At 47.2% G+C, this 21,213-nt stretch overlaps 2 protein-coding genes across 2 annotated transcripts; one reads left to right on the top strand and one right to left on the bottom strand.

Moving 5' to 3' along the window:
* Positions 1-151: 151 nt before the first annotated feature.
* zbtb40 (zinc finger and BTB domain containing 40) lies at positions 152-14,476 on the bottom strand. Its single transcript, XM_023841092.2, has 18 exons — positions 14,287-14,476; positions 12,978-13,602; positions 12,667-12,800; positions 11,441-11,648; positions 10,847-10,992; positions 10,588-10,762; positions 9,950-10,083; positions 8,986-9,184; positions 8,334-8,467; positions 8,089-8,257; positions 4,042-4,395; positions 3,712-3,918; positions 3,459-3,623; positions 3,157-3,371; positions 1,673-1,832; positions 1,487-1,570; positions 1,011-1,225; positions 152-773 (listed from the first exon to the last, which is right to left on the bottom strand). The coding sequence occupies exons 2-18, from the start codon at positions 13,594-13,596 to the stop codon at positions 579-581; spliced, it is 3,513 nt and encodes a 1,170-aa protein (XP_023696860.2). The 5' UTR covers positions 13,597-13,602; positions 14,287-14,476; the 3' UTR covers positions 152-578.
* A 140-nt stretch (positions 14,477-14,616) lies between these two features.
* On the top strand, positions 14,617-20,607 carry LOC111858903 (calglandulin). Its single transcript, XM_023841094.2, has 5 exons — positions 14,617-16,131; positions 17,206-17,380; positions 19,384-19,528; positions 19,843-19,943; positions 20,215-20,607. Exons 1-5 carry the CDS (start codon positions 16,129-16,131, stop codon positions 20,256-20,258), a joined length of 468 nt encoding a protein of 155 aa, XP_023696862.1. The 5' UTR covers positions 14,617-16,128; the 3' UTR covers positions 20,259-20,607.
* The last annotated feature ends 606 nt before the right edge of the window (positions 20,608-21,213 follow it).

The raw sequence follows: 21,213 nt of genomic DNA, 5'->3' as shown, positions 1-21,213 counted from the left end.
GAATGTCTTTAGGATGGTTTTTGTTTGCTATAGTTGAGTTTCAGGGACACAGCACCACCTAGTGATTTGACTGTGCAACAGCATGTCAGCATAACCAGACCTTCAGTTGCAGTGGTCAGGGAGACTTCGGCACAGAATTGGACAGACAGTGTTATTTAAATTAGTCATATTTATTTAAATTCTCATAGAAAGGTCACAGATGCATTAAAATGCAAATTAATAAATAATGGGATGGTTGGGTGGTGAGAATGGATGTGTGGGTCCAGCAGAGAAAAGCAGTCGGGAGTTTCACAGAATCAGAGGCCGACGTCACCTGTGGGGGTCAGAGGTCATACTTGGGCCCTTGATGTCCACACCCTTCCCTGGGAGCATGAGCACAAACCAGGGAAACAGTGGTGGGCGGAAAACGGATATGAGCTGCAGCGGCTTTCTACAGTCAGTCAGCTTTACTGCGCATATATTATGGGGGCGGGAAAGAACAGAGCACCCGTCCAATTCACCAATGACCAGTGACACAGTGGGTAGATTGACACACCTCCCCACCAATGAGAAGTGCCGGGGAAACCAAGCGGCCAAGCTCACTGGCTCTCCCCGCAGATGAAGGTGACCGTGCCGTCCAGCAGATCCTCCATGTTGACTGCCACTATCTCAGAGCCTGCTGCTCCACCTTCTGTGTCTGTCAGCGCCACGTAGACCTGGGAGCCGCTAAGCTGTGATTGGTCCAGGGCGATTACCTGCTGCTGGCCACTGGGGGCCTCCTCAGCCTGGATTACCTGCACAGGTGAGAAACGTCTCCACTGAATTTTCATTAGCTTCAACACAGAAGTCACATGTGAAACTTTAAGTAAGATGGGAGGATCAGCCCAAGCAGTGAAACCAGACACACTGTTATGGTTCACTTGTAGTAGAAGCTAATACTAGACTTAGCACTCTCTGCTATCCCAGAAGCACTTAAGAAAACTACTGGGAACTGAAGTTAACGAGGCTACGAAACTAGGATCGTGGGTTACCATTTGGGTGGCGGAGACCTGGGATTCGTCAGACAGCGCCTCAGTGTGGTGAGAGAGAAAGTGCTCCTGTAGCTCCAGCTGTGAGGGGAAGAGCAGGTCGCAGTGTGCACAGCCAAACAGCTCCCCCTCCTGGCTGAAGTGCTGAGCGCAGAGATGCTGCTGCAAGTCGGCCGCAGAGGTGTGAGAGCTGGGGCAGTACGGGCACTGGTGGAACTCTGTACACCAACGTAATAGACAAAGGCACATGGTTAGCAGTGCGTGTATCACAGATGTGCTTTTACTATTGCACTGCACAGATTCCATCCCATAGTGCAATATAAAGCCCCTGTGAAGTCTAATCCCCTCCCACAGCATGCGATAAGCCCCACCCATGTTATAAACCCCTCCCGCATTTCCTCCAATCACCTCCTCCCGTATCAGATAGATCCCACCCCCATGCCAGCGTCAGCCTCTCCCCCCTGAAATGCGCCGTTTACCCGAGTGCTTCTCCTTCTTATGGGCCACCAGTGCGTCCAGATCCGGGAAAGTATCCTTGCATTCCTCACATTCAAGCACGCCCTCTGGTGGATAGAAGAGGAGTCTGCAGATGGCAATAAACACAGAGGAGCCCCGTTGGGCTGCAGAAACGGCACGGTGGCCTAGTGGCCGAGAAAGAGGCCTACCTGGGTGCTCGGCACGCTGGTGCTTGAGCAGGGTGGCGCTGCTGGAAAAGGCCCTGCTGCAGGCCGGACACTGGAAGAGGGACTTGAGGCCCCGGCTGCCCTGGGCCCCAAGCACGTCGAGGTGCGCGGTGCGGTTGTGGTACCACAGGCCTGAAAGTTGCTTCATGTAGCAGAAGGACAAAGACAAACATCCACTTGAAAGAGCTTCCGCAACTAGGAAACACTTCATATTTTATATGTACTTTAGGTTAACTACAAACACACAGCGTAAATGAAGTACCTACCTGGGGGGTTATTCCACAAAGCAGGATTTCTTCATTAGCCAGGCTTATGCCAAATGTAAGGATTGTCCAATAGGAATGTCTGTTACCTCTCTTCCTATTGGCCAGTCTTCATGATTGGCTTAAGTTATCCAGCTAACTGGGAAATCCTGCTTTGTGGAATAGCCCTCAAGTCTTTTGTGTATTCTCCAAATACAATCATATTTCATCTAATAAAAATATCTCCTTATCCAGTACATGGTCAGGCAGAGCCTGCAGCCTGACTCTGGAGGCACAGGTAATGGGAACACCCTGCATGGGATGAACACCCTGCATGGGATGAACACCCTGAATGGGATGAACACCCTCACCCTGCATGGGATGAACACCCTGAATGGGATGAACACCCTCACCCTGAATGGGATGAACACCCTCACCCTGAATGGGATGAACACCCTGCATGGGATGAACACCCTGAATGGGATGAGCACCCTCACCCTGCATGGGATGAACACCCTGCATGGGATGAACACCCTGCATGGGATGAACACCCTCACCCTGCATGAGATGAACACCCTGCATGGGATGAACACCCTGAATGGGATGAACACCCTGTGTGGGATGAGCACCCTGAGTGGGATGAACACCCTGAATGGGATGAACACCCTCAGCCTGCATGGGATGAACACCCTGCATGGGTGAACACCTGCATTAGACGAACACCATGAATGGGATGAACACCCTCACCCTGCATGGGATGAACACCCTGCGTGGGATGAACACCCTGAGTGGGATGAACACCCTGACCCTGCATGGGATGAACACCCTGCATGGGTGAACACCTGCATTAGACGAACACCCTGAATGGGATGAACACCCTCACCCTGCATGGGATGAACACCTGCATTAGATGAACACCTGCATTAGACGAACACCTGCATGGGATGTCAGGCCATCACAGGGCACACATTCCTGCACCATGGGAATTTAGAGATACCCGTCTACCTAACAGAATGTCTTTGGACATGGGGAGCATAAACTCTCTCTCTCTCACACACACACACACACACACACAGAGCAGGGGTAAGAACTGACTCCAAAACCCAAGTGAGGCGGCTGTACTACACTACCGCCCACCCCAAAATTATAATAGTTTAAAATCATTTCTTTTTGTCTTGCATCCAGGATGTTACTGGGCAGACCTGAGCCCACACTGACCCTAACCTGATATGCCTTGTGGCAAATCTTGCAACTGTAGGGCTTGCCCCCGACGTGGGAGACCATGTGCTTCTCCAGCAGGGCGGCGCTGTTGAAGATCTTGTTGCACATGTCACACCGGTGGTACTCTTTGGGGTGGCACTCCTGGATGTGCTTCCTGTGCTCCTCCAGAGAGGAAAAGCTCATCCGGCACTTCTGACAGTCATGGGGGTCAGCAATGTCTGGGGAGGGGGGGGGGTGGAGATTCTGGTAAATATCTGGCCCGAGACAACAGGAGTGGAGTACAAGCAGGAGGTCATGTGACTCACTGTGGAAGGTGTGCAGGTGGACGGACAGCCCATTGGCCTGGCTAAAGCCCTTGCCACACTCGCGGCAGACATAAGGCTTGTCCCCGGTGTGGGTACGCACGTGCCGCGTCAGCTCTATGGACTGGGCGAACAGCGCCTCGCAGTACTGACAGGCGTACATTTTACCTGGGGGGGGGAGAGAAACAAGTACGTTGACGGCCATCTCCCAGGTAACCTTATGTCAAGAAGCAGCAGCGCCCCCTGGTGGCTGTACCCTCAGAGTGCTTCTTCTTGGTGTGGTAGGAGAGGGCAGCGGCCTGGCTGAAGCTCATGTCGCAGTGTCGGCAGTGGAAGGGCCTCTCGCCCGTGTGCAGGCGCTGGTGGTTCTTCAGGGACGAGTTGGCGGCGAACTTGGCTCCGCACTCCTTGCACGCGTACGGCTTCTCATCAAAGTGGTCGGTGCGCTTGTGGTACAGCATGCCTGTAGGGGGGGGGGGTGGGGGGGGGGTTGATGATGAGTCATGTGATCTCCCACCTGGGGTATTAGGGGGTATCAGGGGTATCAGCATCTGAGTGACGCATCCTTTCACAAGAGCCATAAGACCTGAGGGGTGGGCGAAGGTCTTGCCGCAGAGGTCACAGGCCACCGACTCCTGCTTCCTCCTCTTCCGGCGGGGCTGGTCCTCGTGCGCCTCTGCCAGGTGCTGCTGCAGGGCGTGGGGCGTGGGCAGCTCCAGAGCACAGCGAGGGCACCGCTGGCTGGCCTCCTGCGACAGGCGGCAGCGCTTGCGGTGCACCTCCATGCGGCAGCGGAAGGCGAAGGCCTTGCCGCACCACTGGCAGAAGCACTGCTTGGCCGCCGCCCGCTTCCTGCTGGCCTTGGGCTGCTGTGCGTCGCCCACCTGTGACTCCGCCTCCTGGGAGGGGTCGGCCGCATCCGTCGGCTCCGCCTCTTCACCTGGGAGCAGAGTGTCGCGAGTTAAGACATGGCAGCTCACCAGTAGATCACCTCTAGATCACATCTCAAATTGTACTAGCCTTCAGCTAGTTAGCATGAAAGAGGATTAGCATGAATTTAAATCAAATTAATGACAAGGACAGGTTCTGCTATTCCAAGAGGCTAAAGGACACACTGCTTATAGTCATCTATTGGCGTTTTTCCACTGTAATACAGCAACCAAGGAGAGACTAGTTACAGAGCGGTTCCAGCTCGCTTCAGTTTTCCACTGCAGGACGGTCGGCTCGGTAAAGGTGCTGCCGGGTTGCTGCCGTGAGCGAAGAGATGCTTATTTACTGTTCACATGGTGTACATTGTGGGTTTACTATGTGCTAATTTCCGCTAGCGTGTCTGTGAGAAACTCCATCTTATGCTAATTCCACTAGCATCGAACGTTGGTGGAATTAACATTAAGAACCCATTCCGTTCAGCTGTTCTGTAGTACTATTTATCGTCTATAACTAATATATATATAACTGAAGCTGATGTTTTGCAAAGCCTAGCTAAGCTCAAAATAAATAAATCACAGGGCCCTGATGGCATCTTACCTATAGTGTTAAAAGAGATGAGGGATATTATTTGCCGACCCTTAACATTACTGTTTCAAAAATCCTTATCTGAAGGTGTGGTACCTTCTGATTGGAAGCATGCCAACATAACGCCCATTTTCAAAAAAGGGGATAGAAGTAATTTGTCAAACTATAGGCCAATCAGTCTAACTTGTATAACTGGTAAAGTTATGGAGGCTATAATCAAAGAGAAAATGGTAGATTACCTGGACTCAAATAACATTTTGAGGGATAGCCAGCATGGATTTAGGAGAGGTAGATCCTGTTTAACAAATCTGTTGGAGTTTTTTGAGGAAGCTACTCAGGAAGTTGATGATAAGAAGGCCTATGATGTCATCTATTTAGATTTCCAAAAGGCTTTTGATGTTGTTCCCCACAAGAGGCTCTCACTTAAACTCAAAGCGACAGGTATTTTAGGAACTGTAGCGACTTGGATTGATAACTGGTTAACGGATAGGAAGCAGCGAGTAGTTATAAGAGGCTCGATGTCACAGTGGGCCTGCGTTCATAGTGGGGTACCGCAGGGTTCAATTTTAGGACCACTTTTGTTCCTAATTTACATAAATGATATAGACACCAATATATACAGTAAACTGGTGAAATTTGCAGATGACACCAAGGTGGGTGGTGTAGCAGATACTGAACTAGCGGCTCAGCAGCTACAGCGGGATCTTAATTTAATTAGTGACTGGGCTGACACCTGGCAGATGAAATTTAACATAGACAAATGTAAGGTACTCCATGTAGGGAGCAGAAATATAAAGTACAGGTATTTTATGGGACCTACTGAAATAAAGGTAGCTGATTATGAGAAAGACCTTGGTGTGTATGTTGATGCTTCCATGTCTCATTCTCGCCAGTGTGGGGAAGCAATAAAAAAGGCCAATAGGATGTTGGGGTACATCTCCAGGTGTGTGGAGTTTAAGTCAAGGGAGGTAATGCTAAGATTATACAATTCCTTGGTGAGACCTCACCTAGAATATTGTGTACAGGTTTGGTCACCATATCTTAAAAAGGACATAGCGGCCTTAGAAAAGGTGCAGCGTAGGGCCACAAGAATGATTCCTGGTCTTAGAGGAATGTCATACGAGGAAAGGTTATTTGAGCTAAATCTGTTCAGCCTCAAGCAAAGGAGACTGAGGGGGGACATGATCCAGGTCTATAAGATTCTAACAGGTTTGGATGCTGTTCAACCGAATAGTTACTTCAGCATTAGTTCAAATACAAGAACTCGTGGCCATAGGTGGAAATTAGCGGGAGAACATTTCAAACTGGATTTAAGGAAGCACTTCTTTACACAGCGTGTAGTCAGAGTATGGAATAGTCTTCCTGATAACGTAGTGCAAGCTGAATCCTTGGGTTCCTTTAAATCAGAGCTAGATAAGATTTTAACAACTCTGAGCTATTAGTTAAGTTCTCCCCAAGCGAGCTCGATGGGCCGAATGGCCTCCTCTCGTTTGTATAGTTCTTATGTTCTTATGTTCTTATGTTCTTATAAGAGGCTCGATGTCACAGTGGGCCTGCGTTCATAGTGGGGTACCGCAGGGTTCAATTTTAGGACCACTTTTGTTCCTAATTTACATAAATGATATAGACACCAATATATACAGTAAACTGGTGAAATTTGCAGATGACACCAAGGTGGGTGGTGTAGCAGATACTGAACTAGCGGCTCAGCAGCTACAGCGGGATCTTAATTTAATTAGTGACTGGGCTGACACCTGGCAGATGAAATTTAACATAGACAAATGTAAGGTACTCCATGTAGGGAGCAGAAATATAAAGTACAGGTATTTTATGGGACCTACTGAAATAAAGGTAGCTGATTATGAGAAAGACGTTGGTGTGTATGTTGATGCTTCCATGTCTCATTCTCGCCAGTGTGGGGAAGCAATAAAAAAGGCCAATAGGATGTTGGGGTATATCTCCAGGTGTGTGGAGTTTAAGTCAAGGGAGGTAATGCTAAGATTATACAATTCCTTGGTGAGACCTCACCTAGAATATTGTGTACAGGTTTGGTCACCATATCTTAAAAAGGACATAGCGGCCTTAGAAAAGGTGCAGCGTAGGGCCACAAGAATGATTCCTGGTCTTAGAGGAATGTCATACGAGGAAAGGTTATTTGAGCTAAATCTGTTCAGCCTCAAGCAAAGGAGACTGAGGGGGGACATGATCCAGGTCTATAAGATTCTAACAGGTTTGGATGCTGTTCAACCGAATAGTTACTTCAGCATTAGTTCAAATACAAGAACTCGTGGCCATAGGTGGAAATTAGCGGGAGAACATTTCAAACTGGATTTAAGGAAGCACTTCTTTACACAGCGTGTAGTCAGAGTATGGAATAGTCTTCCTGATAACGTAGTGCAAGCTGAATCCTTGGGTTCCTTTAAATCAGAGCTAGATAAGATTTTAACAACTCTGAGCTATTAGTTAAGTTCTCCCCAAGCGAGCTTGATGGGCCGAATGGCCTCCTCTCGTTTGTATAGTTCTAATGTTCTTATTTACAGTAGATGGTTGGAAATCTTCCAAGCTAACGGGAATGCGCTGGTGCTCTGCAATGTGTGATGCTACCAATCATAAATAATATACAGAATATTCCCTTCTTTTCCTTCGGATAATTCATGTATATCGAAGAATAATACAGGTTCCTCTGTGCATTTTGACTAATCAGATTGTGATGCAATCGGCTTGGTTTGGTCACGTTTTTAAGCCTGCAGGTAGGTAGCACAGTAAGTAATCTCAGTGCAGGTAAGATAATTTACAGAGGAAAAACGTCAATTACGGCTCGGTTCTTGGTGACACTGGAGAAGCGCCATATGGCTAAACCTCTCATTATTGGGCACGTCCGTCAAACCTGAATGCCGTCTTTTAAGATGATGTCATGCTGTGGTGTTCATGTTCTGCTTTGCACCACTTACAGATTACTTCATTTTCATTCACTTTTAATGTGCAGTGCTTCCACAGAACTGATGAAATTCTGATCAATGCGTTTTTGTTATTTTAATCGAATTTAATGCCGTAATAGTGACTGCTGTAAAACACATTAGCATTTATCAGCCAAGGGACAGGCAGCCGCATGACTCACCGGCCCGCTCCAGGTCCTGGAAGAGCGGCTCCAGCAGCGGCAGGCTCTGCCGGTTGAGGGACAGCAGCCTGCAGAAAGTCTGAGCGCAGAGCTGCTTCTGCTCCAGCACCCGGACCAGGACGTCACCCACAGACGGGCTCCCCTCCTGGGAACCGCAGGCGCTGAGAAACTGCGAGGGTGAGGAACAGTCAGGCCGCCGGAGGGGCCTAGGAGGGGGGCGAGCGCCGCTAACATCGCAGGCATACCTCGGGGATCTCCTCTGGGGGGTCCTCGGCCACCCGTAGCCCTGCCTCCAGAACGGCCAGCTGCCCCGGGACCTGCAGGATCAGGGCCTTGTGCTTCAGCAGCAGGTCAACATGGAGGCTTTCTGGGTCCATCGCTGAAAGGAGGAATCCGAAGCATTAACTCCCCCCAGGTCTTTAACCCGTGGACTCCAATCTTTTTTTACAGGGACAGGTACTAAAACAATAATCTAGGGGGGGCCAGGTTAAAAGCTGTCAATAGGGGGTGCGGGGGGGTAAGGTTGGGATTCATATAAAAATGCTCCTTGTGGCCACTGGCAGCTCGTAGTCGACACGTCGGCGACCAGAGTACACTAATAAAGTTAGCTGGTAACTTGATGACGCACAATGAAGCATGTTAATTTATGCAGCAACGTGAAGGTGATGGCTGATTATTGATATCGACCAGGAATGTACGAAAGATCGATCTGTTGATTGTGACTGACTGATTGGCAACCTCTCCTCTCTGGTACTTTCAGTACTACTGCTAAGAATAGAGTAGTACTTGTAGTACAGCTCACTAAATAGCGGTGATTTAATCCTTAATTATACTCTTTCCAGCCGACCTCCATGTGGCCATTGCTGACCTTCACCTGACCTCAGCACAGAAACCCACCACCCTGAATGAGGCTCTGTGCTCCTGGCTGCTCCCGGACCTCCTGGATGAGGGCCTCCAGCGGGGCATCCTGAGCCGCTGCCCTGAAGAGCAGCCTCCACACAGACAGCGATGAAAGGCTTCTTCCCTCTAGGGCCTCAGACAGTAGCCCATCCAGGCACTGAGCGCTGCTGGCCTGCTGAAGCAGGTCCTTGGCGCGCTGCAAGAAAACAGGCAACACAGGAAGAATGCGGTCAGACCGAGGGAGCACAGGCAACACAGGAAGAATGCTGTCAGACCGAGGGAGCACAGGCAACACAGGAAGAATGCGGTCAGACCGAGGGAGCACAGGCAACACAGGAAGAATGCGGTCAGACCGAGGGAGCACAGGCAACACAGGAAGAATGCGGTCAGACCGAGGGAGCACAGGCAACACAGGAAGAATGCGGTCAGACCGAGGGAGCACAGGCAACACAGGAAGAATGCGGTCAGACCGAGGGAGCACAGGCAACACTGAAAGACCGCAGTCATGCCAAGGGAGCACAGGCAACACAGGACGAAGGAGGTCAGAACGAGGGAGCACAGGCAACACAAGAAGAATGCGGTCAGACCGAGGGAGCACAGGCAACACAGGAAGAATGCGGTCAGACCGAGGGGGCACAGGCAACACAGCAAGAATGCGGTCAGACCGAGGCAGCACAGGCAACACAGGAAGAAGGAGGTCAGACTGAGGGAGCACAGGCAACACTGAAAGACCGCAGTCATGCCAAGGGAGCACAGGCAACACAAGAAGGTGGTCAGACCGAGGGAGCACAGGCAACACAGGAATAAGCTGATCACTTGGAAGGAGCTCAGGAGACACAGGAAGAATGCAGTCTAAGAGCGCAGGCAACACTGGGGCTGTTTTCCAGTTGACACTTGTTACAAATTGCAGCATCACAACACTTCACACGTAACCATCATCTCTCTTGGTAATAGTTGCTACCTCTCTGTCTTCAGCAAGGAACCCCGTCATGGTCTCCAAGCTATGCAGAAGTAGCTGAGGGTCAGACACAGCCTGCAAAAGTCTTCTGCGGTACCTCCTCAAGAGCTCAGATCCGTCTGATTCCTCCTGGTCACCTAGCAATGTAGATGCCCACACCATCATCACCATCATCATTCACATGCGTGACATACATGTAACTGATGTGTCGATGGGCTGCCTTTACTATACCCTACGGGGCATCTGATTTAAATATTTCATGATGGTATTAGGAAATAACCAGACAGCATATCTGCCCAAGTGGAGAAGCAGTCTTCAGTCCTATCCATGACATGGTGCCAATTCTACTCTCATTCCCTATGCCCAAGTGCCCAGGTCATGTTTTCCTACTTGCCATCCCACCCAGAGACCACGCTGCAGTTTTCCCCACATATGTAGATAAGCGCCCATTGTATCCTCAGCCTTGTGCTTTCTGGGACAGATTCTCAGCTCCCTGCCACTCTGTACTTTATAAGCAGTTATGGAAGACGGATGGAAAGCCTGGATCTATATAGGCGCATTATAAAATAAAATATTTTATAATATAATATTCAGAGTTGCATTACTGCTCTTCATTGATGGCACAGATGATTTTTGGGCACCTGTGGGGTCCTCCTGGGCTAGGAGACCTTGCAGTGTGGGACTGCTGTCTTGGAGCTCTTGGAGCAGTAGCATGAGGTCGCCCTCGGTCAGGCCTGCTTCTGATTGGCCCACGGCAGCCAGCAGGCATGCGGCCACCTCACGGGGGGTCCCACTTCTGCAGCACTCAGACACCACCTGGGGCAGGGCACAGATGGGGTCGCACTGCCGCTTCTGTACTGCGCCAAAGATGTCGCGGGTCCACGCAGACGCCACCCTCACCTCTGTGATGCGTCCCCCCGCGCAGCGTCCTGCAGCCGCCGTCAGCCGATCCCCCAGGGACTCGATGTCAGCCAGGGCGGCGGCCAGCTCCTCTGCATGCTCCAGCAGCACAGAGCCACGCCCCGGCCTCTCCTGATCATTCACATCTGTCACATGAACACAAGAGGGCGCCAGACCGCCTCATCAGTTAAAGGATGATCTTTTCCATAAATGAGTGTCACGTGGCTGTTCAGCAAACTGACAACCCATCTCTCTTGGCAGTGTAGGCAGCTGGGGGGGGGGGGGGCAGTTGTTCCACTGGATGTGAGACTCTCAAGGTCCTTAATCTAAGTGAAGCCAGAACCTGACCCAGGTCTAGACTTGGAGCTGCTGTATGACTCCCATCAAGTGACGCCATGGTGACTGACCTGCTTGTGCCACCCAGACTCTGCCAAGCACGTGATTAGCGCCTCCAGTCCACATATCTACATACTTTTGAGAGCTAACATACCTAAACACACCTAAACCCGAAATACATTTTTATTATGTGGATCTGAATTATCCATCTCTGCAGAGAAAGAGGTGGCAATGTCACTCTGGGTCCGCTCTGCTTACCCGCATCCTTGATGGCGGTGTCCTCCTCTTCCTGGCGTCCCGCCTGGCCCTCCAGCGCAGCGCCCAGCTCCGGCCGGTGCTCCCTGAGGAGGCCGAGCAGCGAGAGCAGCGTGTGGGCCGACAGGCCCCCGCCCTCCGTCACGCTGTGCAGGAGCCTGTGGAAGGCACTGGGGCCGGGGGAGCCTCCTCTGCAGCATTCTAAGATCACCTGGGAAGAAGGGAGGCACAGCAAGAGTGATCAAAATATTATGCACATGATATGAAACTTTTAGCTTGACAAGGGTCATAGAAAATACGGGGCACAAGACAGGGGGACACCCTGGACGGGATGCCAGTCCATCACAGGGCACAAGGCAGGGGACACCCTGGACGGGATGCCAGTCCATCACAGGGCACAAGGCAGGAATAACCCAGGATGGGGATCCACCCAATCGTAGGACTCACACATAATTCACTCACACATGCAGACCTACAGGCACTCTGGTAACTCCAATTAACCTCAGCATGTTTTTGTGGGGAAACCCCACGAGGACACGGGGAGAACATGCAAACTGCACAAACACGGAGCCACGGCGGAGACTCATTCCCTGTCCCAGAGGTGCGAGGTCACAGTGCTGACCACTGTGGCACCGTGCTGCTCTTGTTTTGCCATCACATTTTCTTTTAATTATTAATTAATGAATAATTATTATAATTAATAATTAATCTTTTAACACTACTAGCAGATAGAAATTTCTCCATGGTTCTTCCAAGTATGTAAGCATTTACAGTGGGAAAGGTGCTGTTATCTTTCATTATGCTACTAGTTATAAGAGTTTGATGTAGTCAGTACGCATTTCCTAATTTATGCATTTTAATTATTTTATTTTGTTAGCGTCATATAACGTGTTCACAATATTTTTAATATTAATGAAGATTTCAGTTTTGAAATAGATCTGCCCCCTGCTCAACCCCCCCACGCCCCGTTATGTTTTTTTTCCCTTCATCTGCCCCCCCCCTCCCTCCCTCCCTCCAATTCCTTTGCACCCCACTGGGGGGAGGACCCCACAGTTTCAACACCTCTGCTCCAGAATAATCATTGCTATTTAAAACATGCACATGATTGATTAATAAAAGGCTACTGGTAAAAGTAGAATACTGATATAAAACAATTGTGTACTGATTAATGTTTACTTTGGAAAAGCTTGTCGAGACCCAACCCCAAGCCCACAGAACGCCACGCTTGCCTTCTTCTCCACACCCGGAATGCCTTCCCACATCTCGGCAGCCTTCACCCACAGTTGGACATCCCCAATAATCCTGGCGATCTTGTCCTGGCTCTGTGTCAGAAGCTCCAGGTTCTCTGAACTGTCCTGCAAGCCTGAGAGGAGAAGGAATGAGGTGAGGTTGAAATGCACCCACTATATCAGCCGCAAACTGCATAACGCATAAGATGGAAAGAACACAAAGGGTGCACCTGTGGAAAGCAGAGAAACACACTTCAGTTCGTCAGCAACTGCCACGAAGCCTGGAGACGAGGCATGCAGCCCTCGCTTACCTGCTTTGTCTGTGGCTTTCTGGTGAGCATCTTCAGAGGAGGAATCCTGAGGAGGGCTGGAAAGCATCTGATCCACCTGCTGGGACACTTTCACAGCACCCTGTACCTCAGACTCCACAGCCCCTAACTCCCTCTGTGCTGGGGCTTCCAAAACTCCTGGGTCCTGTCTTTGGTTTGGGTCAGACACTGTAGGGGAGGCCCCCTGGTTCCCAGTAGACCTCGGCTGCACTTGGACCAGGGATGGTGCTGGAGCTGCGGCTGGTTGCCTCATGAGGCTGGCCAGGATGTTCTTGCACCCAACGGCCACATCGAACATCTGCAGGCTGTCAGCTGCGGCAATGACCCGGGTGAAGTTGTGCTTGCCGGGTGGCAGCCTGCCTGTGTAGACCATCTCCAGGAGGCTGGAGAACTCCTGCGAGGTCACCAGGGCGGGGTCTATGGAGACACTGTCCGAGCTTTCCAGCAGGGACTTGAAGAGCAGGCTGGAGGCGGCTAAAACTAGCTTGTGGGCCTGGTGGGGAATATCACCCACCAAGATGGTGCAGTCACAGAACTGACCCTCCTTGCGCAGGGCATGCAGCTGCTGCATCAGCTGCCTGTTGTAGTTGGGCAGTTCCATTGATACCTGCACAGCACAGAGAGATGATGCTTAAATCACACTTTCCGAAGCGGCAGCAACAAGACATCAGCTAACGGGATCACGAGTGAGCGTGTCTCCTGTTTGCCGAAAAATGTGACAACATTACAGTTTCTCATCATATGACGTTCATACGACAGAAGGAAATATTGTTCAAAAAAGTGATCAGGAACAACAGCTTTTTCAAAATTTTATTCACAGGAAACATCCACAATTTACAAGATGAACACATTAACTGGATAGTTGATCGAGTATAAGCTGGTCACAAATCATATAGCACCTTCATCTAATCAGTGTTAAATATACAAATTCGGTTAATATAATCAATTTTCCATCAAACAAGTAATACAATTACTATAAATATGCAGTCAATTAACAGTAAAATGTCTTAAATTAATTACTCAACGGTACTGTATATCAGATAGGTGGTTAGCTGATATTTTTCAATCAAAACCCATTAAAGCCGAGTACTATTTCAAAGTTAGTCAAACAGTAGCAAACACTGAATAAACACATAAATCCGATGCCCGTCCCTTAAATTACAACACAAGTCCTGAACGGACCGCAGACACGATATTAAAGCTTAAAATTCATGTGTGACTCTGTCCAGCAGGACCACTAACTGTACAGATCCAACCTCCACCACACAATCTGAATTTCTGCTTTCTTTACCTTGATTCTTATTCAAATATTCCAGCTCTTTATTTAAACTCCATCGGCGGACAAAAATTATGGAGAACAATAAAGATACCATATTTTGAACATGGCGACTCCGTTCCACAGGAAGGTGGGCACTGCGCAGCCGCTAGCACAGCCACGTGGCCTAGGAAGTCATGTGACGTGGTACCGTTTTTTTTTTTTTTTGGGAGTTACCAGTGATGGTGCATGTTCTGGTGTAGCACCGTGATAGCCGTGATTAGTATAAACAAATGATGATACCTCGGAGTATGAACTGAAATGTGTCATCCGAGTTCCATCTAAAATTTTAAAGTGTGGTCTTGCATTTTTGTCTCCCATCATTAACTGCAGTAACTTGTGAAACTACTGTTTTTTCATTAGTAAAAAGTCTGGTTTTCTGTTTAATATGCACCAATAATATGTAGACCATACAGAGACTTTGGCTGCACTTCTTCTCTAATGGTATCCATTTTTAAATTTGTTTTAGCGATAATATTTTTTTAAATATTCAAAACTGCCTCAGAATAAGCGGCGACAAAACAACAAAAAATCAAACATTCCGAAATAAAATTAGTTTACAATCGAATTAGTTTTAGTATAATTGTTTAATATTTTTTCTTATTTCTTGAGCTATCTTACGTCACCATCTTGCGAATTTCTGTAATTTGCACCTTTAGAACTAAATTCGTAAATAGGCTACATGTCCTGGACTCCTACGTAAAATTTTTTAGTTAAATATAGCGTAATTTTGCGGTACCACTTTACAATAAGGCTCCCTTTTGCCACTTATAAATGGTAGTAATTAACTCATTAATAAAAAGAAAACTGTGTTATGTTGTTTAAAATTGTTTATTAATAATTTACAAAGTGTTACAACAAATTAATAACCAGATTATAAACCATTGATAAACCTTTTATATTGATAGCCTTATTATAAAGTGGCACCAATTTTGCTAACCGAGATAGTCTTCCTATGTAGACTTGCTGTCCTTTAATCTTTTAGCGGATCTCACACGTCCTAGAAGACCTGCTTCCACACCATCCTGATTTAGAGCCATATTCCCTGGACAGCCGCCCGCCGGTGGTCCCTTATTAGGCGTTGTGTGCCGCGGAGATTCACATGGGACAGACGCACACCTGTTGAGTAGAGCAGTTGTGAGCACTTAGCCATCCTCAGGGGGATCCGAAGTTGTTTACCGTAATTCCCAAACATCTGATGGCGAAAACACTTTGTGGTGAAAGTACACTTGAGCCAGAGGGGTTTATATTACGACGTCCCTTAATTATTAACTATCGGAGTTTATCTATTATAGTGATATGGGTGTGCGTCTATAAACTTTTCAGAAATGCTTATTATTACTCATATGGAGAATAACTGCTGTCGACTGAAGTTACACAAGCACCCTAAACTCTGAAGCTTTTTTATTTGTTTCAACCTTGATTTGTTTATTATTATTATTTCACTTTTAAGTGCTTCAGTACATTTTCAGATGGCATGTGATTCAGCATTAAGATGTTATAGCAAATAATACGTATAAAACATTGCTAATAGACGTTTCACTGGACGAGTTGTAGTGAAAACCAGCAAGCGCATCGCATTCACTATTTTAAGATGCTGGATGAGACAGCGATACCCCCATGACGACGCGTCCATCTGGGTACCATTTGATTTCCACCAAAAATAGGATCGCATGCGCCTAAATGCCATAAAAGGCTCATGCGGATACAAAACCCCAAAGGGAAACGTCAGTCTTTCAAAATGCACAACAGAATCTACTTTCTGACCGATATTTGCTGCTTTGGTGGAGGGTCATTGCAGTCTGAGGCTCTGACAAGATGGTAAGTGGGCTGCCTTATTTTATGTGTTTGTTTTTTTGTAAACCTCCGCATCTTGATATATTACAAAGTATGTAAAGTAATTTTGTAAGCGCATTTATTTATAATGATATAATATATGCCTTATACAACATAGCCTATAACACAAAGATCGATTGACAAGTTACCAAGTGATCGAAAGTTAATAATCCGAGAACAGTGTTTTAATCGTGGGAATTTTGCAGATGTAAAATCATGCAGCTCCCGGCCGTAGCCAGGTGCTTTTGTGGAGAAATTCTGGATCCCCTCGGTAGACTTTGCCGACCGGATCCCCGGCGGTAGATTTTGGGCCCCCTCAATGGGTATCAATACCGCTCCGACGTCCCTGATGCAGCTAATTATCTTTTTTGTTTGATTGTGCAGGATTTAAAATTGACTTGCTGCACAATTTGTCTTCTCCTGATGAGAACAGAATAGCAGAGGCAAGCGTTTCTGCAGAGAATCTTATGCTTCATAAACAAAATAAATGCAATCAATATTTAATTAAATACTTGAAGAGAAAATGATTAGTTAATGTATGATACTTTCTTATAATTGCTTTTTAATTACCATAATACTACGTGCTGAGCGTACCACGTAGCTAGATCACTTTAACTTACCTGTGTATTTGCACCTGTGCAAATATACCCAGGGGCGGATTAACGCACAGGCTAGATATGGCTTAAGCCTAGGGGCCCCACGTGTGCCAGCCTGCAAGGGGGCCCCCATTGGCACGGAGGGGGGTGGGGTTGGGGGCCCCACAGACTACTGTAGCCTAGGGGCCTCTGTACACCTTAATCCGCCCCTGAATATACCCCATTGCTCAGCTTACAATCGAACTGTCATTTATTTGTAATTTTAAAAATCAGACTATTTTCCCTTTAATATTTGCCAACGTTTCCAAATTCACCCTTATTCTTGGAGAGGATGCGAGTCATTCGCAAAACACACACACACATAGTGACATACACGAGTTATGGAGGGCAATTTAAAAACATGTAAGCCGCATATCGTTCTCTGGTGATATTTACGAGAACATGCCGCTGTCTTGGTTCGTAGGCGAGCACTCTGACCCAAGAGCAGATCGCGGAGTATAAAGGGGTGTTTGAGATGTTCGATGAGGAGGGCAACGGGGACGTGAAGACGCAGGAGCTGGAGCGCCTCATGAGCCTGATGGGGATCAACCCCACCAAGCGCGAGCTCAGTCAAATGGCCAAAGACGTGGACAAGGACGGTGCGTCTCCCCCCGGGGGCTCCAGTCACATCACACGCGATACGTGTAGTGTGGTGTAGCGGAACAACTGGAGGTTGTACTTTAAAAGGAGAATAACGATTAAACTACAACAAATCAGCATGTTCAAATATGTAGCCAAGTCATACCGAGCCTATAATTGAACAGACAACATATGACCAACCCGTACCGAAATATATAGACATATGTCTCTATGTGTCATAATCAATCACATAGCGAAATCGATGCATATAGAGAGACATATATCTAGTCACGGAACGAATGACTTATGTTCTCAACACAATGGGGATAACATGTTACACCTAAGGGACAAATTCTGAAAACATCCTTAAAGAGACAGAAGAGGAATGTTTTCAGTGTTTTATATCTTGTTTGCAAAATATCACTGTATGATAATGATATAAGTCCCTTCTGGATCCTAAAACGTACACATGGTTGCGGTAATGCAAGCGAAAGTCTGTCACTATAGCAACTGCCATCGACTGTGACTGTTGCCTGCAGTGACGTCTAAAATAGCTATCACCCCTAAACTTGTAGATTGAAACTGGTGAAGCCTTAGGTATCCGGAGAAATATCCTTCAACTAATTATCCAGTCCGGGGTTGCAGAGAGCCTGAAGCACAAGGCAGGAAGCGCAGGTCACAAGGCAGGTGAATACCGCGGGCAGGATGCCAACTCGTCACAGGGCACCTAACCACGTCTTAGGAGTGTGGGATGAAACTGGGATCCATTAAAGTGCATCACATGCACACTGCTGAGGTCCTACACACAGAGGCACTGCGTCAGCCTTCTTGTTGGAGGAACTGCTGGTAATAATGTAGCCACCATCTGAAAGCCATAAGGCCCAGTCATACTTACGCAGTTAGACTTCAGTTCTGGCGTTACTTCAACCATCTTTCCTTACACTTACTTTGTATTGGGAACATGTATTGTAATTTTGGGAACATAAATCACTTCTCCCTCAATCCCAATCACTTTTCACGCATTTCAAATGACTACATTGTGTATCATTTAATGGCCTCGTGAATCAATATATGAGAACTAAATAAGAGGATGTGAACTAAAAAGTGGGTAATTTAACGTAGCCATGACTCGATGAGAGGAGGTGTATCTACTGGTTTGGGGGTCGAAACCTGCCCTCACTCTGTGCGCGTGGACTTTGGACATACTTCTTCTGTCGTTTGCATTTTCTCCCACAGTTGAAAAGCATGCAGTTTAGGCTAATTTGTGTCTATAAATTGCCCATAGAGTGTGATTGTGAGTGTATGGATGTATGTTCCCTGCAATGAACTGAAATCCCAACTATGAGTGTAGCTGCAGGCTGATAGTGCCTCTGTACTGCGGAAGATGTTGGAAGATGGACGATTATTTGAGGAGAAAAGGAAGGACACTTTGCTTTCCGGAAGGGTCTTCTGCATAGCAGAATTGCGTAATATGTGAATTCCTCTAAATAATACAACCTCCAAATTAAGCAACACATTTGTCCACATGATATGGTAGCCTGTTTGATAAAACATTTATATTGATCTCATTAAATTAGTTAAGACTGCACCGCAAATGCAGTCAAATCAACTTTACAAGATACTAATGCACAGTAAGTACTGTAGCATATCAAATGCAATTAAACGGAGTACTCTGCCAGAGACATTCATATAATTTTTTTCCAGTTGTGTTGATGTTCGTTAGTCAGCACTAGAAGAGAGAAGAAAATAGGGTTAAGGGCCTTGCTCAAGTAACCAATGGTGGGATCACTCTGCCGACCAAGGGATTTGAACCGATAGCCTTCTGAGTCCCAATCCAAAGAGCACCCCCCCCCCCAACAAATTAACCATTTTTAATATTTTAATGCATTTTTTTGTCAGTGCATAATTCCATGATGTTTTACAGTTTTAATCTCTATAATTATTCTAAAACATAGAGAATTGTAGAAATAAACTTTTCTATGGGTAGGTGTGTCCAAACTTTGCATATGTATTGCCTTTACAGGTAAAGGCATTTTCAACTGCGAAAGGTTCCTGGGCCTAATGGCACTGTACCACGAACGGACCAAGAACCAGGACGAGGAACTACGGGCAGCTTTCAGAGTTTTTGACAAAGAGGCCAAGGGATACATCGAGTGGGACACTCTTAAGTATGTCAGTGGACGTCTTCACTCTCATATCGTTTAATAATTGATCGCATTGTATTGGGCTGGGGAAGCTGAGAGTGCGTTTAATGGCCGGATGGCTATGGGCCGCACTGCGATAAGCCTTTCCGATGAGCCGAGGACCATTTGCCTGTGGGTAAGAGGCTATTAGCAGATGCTACATCAGCACAGCAGAGCTAATAATATCTACCTGACAAATGTTTTGGACACAGAGCAGTGGAGAGGCTAATGGCTCAGGTGGGCACTGTGTTTTTCCAGGGATGATTCAGGTTGGTTACTGGCTCTCGGTGACATTTCAGGTACGTCCTGATGAATGCCGGGGAGCCCCTGAATGCTGAAGAGGCAGAGCAGATGATGAAGGAGGCCGATAAGGATGGAGACGGAACCATAGATTATGAAGGTAATGAAGGCAGATGAGTTTGCCATCTTGGTCTTCAGAACATCTATTTCAGCATTAGGTGGAGAAATGAGGCGTGGAAACCCACAGTGACTGGGGTTATTGTACAGTGTCATTGGTTTTACCCAGCAGGATGCAATAAATTAACCAATGGGAAGTGAGATAAGCGATTGGCTCCTAGGTGGTGCTTCTTTCTCCTTAATTTAATAGCCTAGTTTAAACCGTACCTTTTTTTTCCCAACACAGTTAATAAAACGTTTAATTTGCCCCCTAGAGTTTGTGGCCATGATGACAGGAGACTCTTTCAAGATGAACTGACGGGAAGAGCAAGCATGGCGCTGACGCACAGAGGGATCTTCATGGATACTGTGGACTTTTGCAGTCTGCATGCCCACATCGTACCTGCAAAGACAGCATTTTTTTTTGCCTCTACCGGACATTCTCCTCTCCTCTGATTGGCTCACACACCACATATGCACACAAGCTTAGCATGGTTTAACACAGGTGGATTAGTGTTTTTTTTTTTTTTGACTCATCTTACTTTCAATAAATATTAAGACCATTTTCAGTGTTTCCAAAAAACATTACACAGAATTAAAAATAGTAAATGGGGAATATTGCATTCATAACTTGGAAACAATAAAAATATATCATTTTATCGCTGTGAGCTATTTGCAGAGTGACTGTCAGTACTGCCGGCCTTCAGGGAAATAGAGGCCCCTTGTTTGCTCACTCCGTCACCCTTCTGGTGCCCCACCCCACCCCCCAGGCAAATAATCACTCTGCTATAAGTCCAGGCTCGCATGTTCACATCTGGCCCTAGTTCTGCAGTGACTTGGAATGCTTTGTCCCAAGCCTGTGTGGGATTTGGTTAGTCCAGCCCAAAGGGATCCATTTCAGCCTTTGCAAGAGGGTCCTGTGATGAACGTCATGTGTATGACTACAGCAAATAACATTAGCATGACCTGAGAATAAGAGAAACACCAAACTGCTAATCTGACTGCTGCAATCTGATAGAAATTGTGACTGACTTTCTATTCACCAACTGGATAATTCCTGTTAAGTCTAATATATATACTTAAGCTATATCCAAATTCCTGAACTTTAGGGAAAAGCTGACAGCCTTTAGCATCGTAGGTGTCCTGTAATAATAATGATAGTAACCACACAGATAACCAGGGGTGGGGGGGGGTAATTGCTCTTAACTCCCTGCGTCTCCCTCCTCCTGAGCCACAGGTGGGAGGAGCTAACCAATGTCCACCTGAAACTCCAC

The sequence above is a fragment of the Paramormyrops kingsleyae genome, chromosome 8 (genome assembly GCF_048594095.1).
Source record: "Paramormyrops kingsleyae isolate MSU_618 chromosome 8, PKINGS_0.4, whole genome shotgun sequence".
NCBI lineage: Eukaryota > Metazoa > Chordata > Actinopteri > Osteoglossiformes > Mormyridae > Paramormyrops > Paramormyrops kingsleyae.
The sequence above is the reverse complement of the archived record's forward strand: the minus strand, read 5'-3'. Positions and strand labels throughout refer to the sequence as shown.

What these genes read in the sequence shown, in the direction of transcription:
- zbtb40 (XM_023841092.2), bottom strand. Translation starts at nt 13,596, where the DNA reads ATGGAACTGCCCAACTACAACAGGCAGCTGATGCAGCAGCTGCATGCC. An exon ending in GACCTTCGCCCACCCCTCAG is followed by an intron (nt 3,919 to 4,041) that starts GTCTTATGGCTC and finishes CCCCCCCTACAG; the next exon opens with GCATGCTGTACCACAAGCGC. An exon ending in CAAGAAGAAGCACTCTGAGG is followed by an intron (nt 3,624 to 3,711) that starts GTACAGCCACCA and finishes TCCCCCCCCCAG; the next exon opens with GTAAAATGTACGCCTGTCAG.
- LOC111858903 (XM_023841094.2), top strand. An exon ending in CAAAGACGTGGACAAGGACG is followed by an intron (nt 17,381 to 19,383) that starts GTGCGTCTCCCC and finishes TTGCCTTTACAG; the next exon opens with GTAAAGGCATTTTCAACTGC. An exon ending in ATCGAGTGGGACACTCTTAA is followed by an intron (nt 19,529 to 19,842) that starts GTATGTCAGTGG and finishes GTGACATTTCAG; the next exon opens with GTACGTCCTGATGAATGCCG.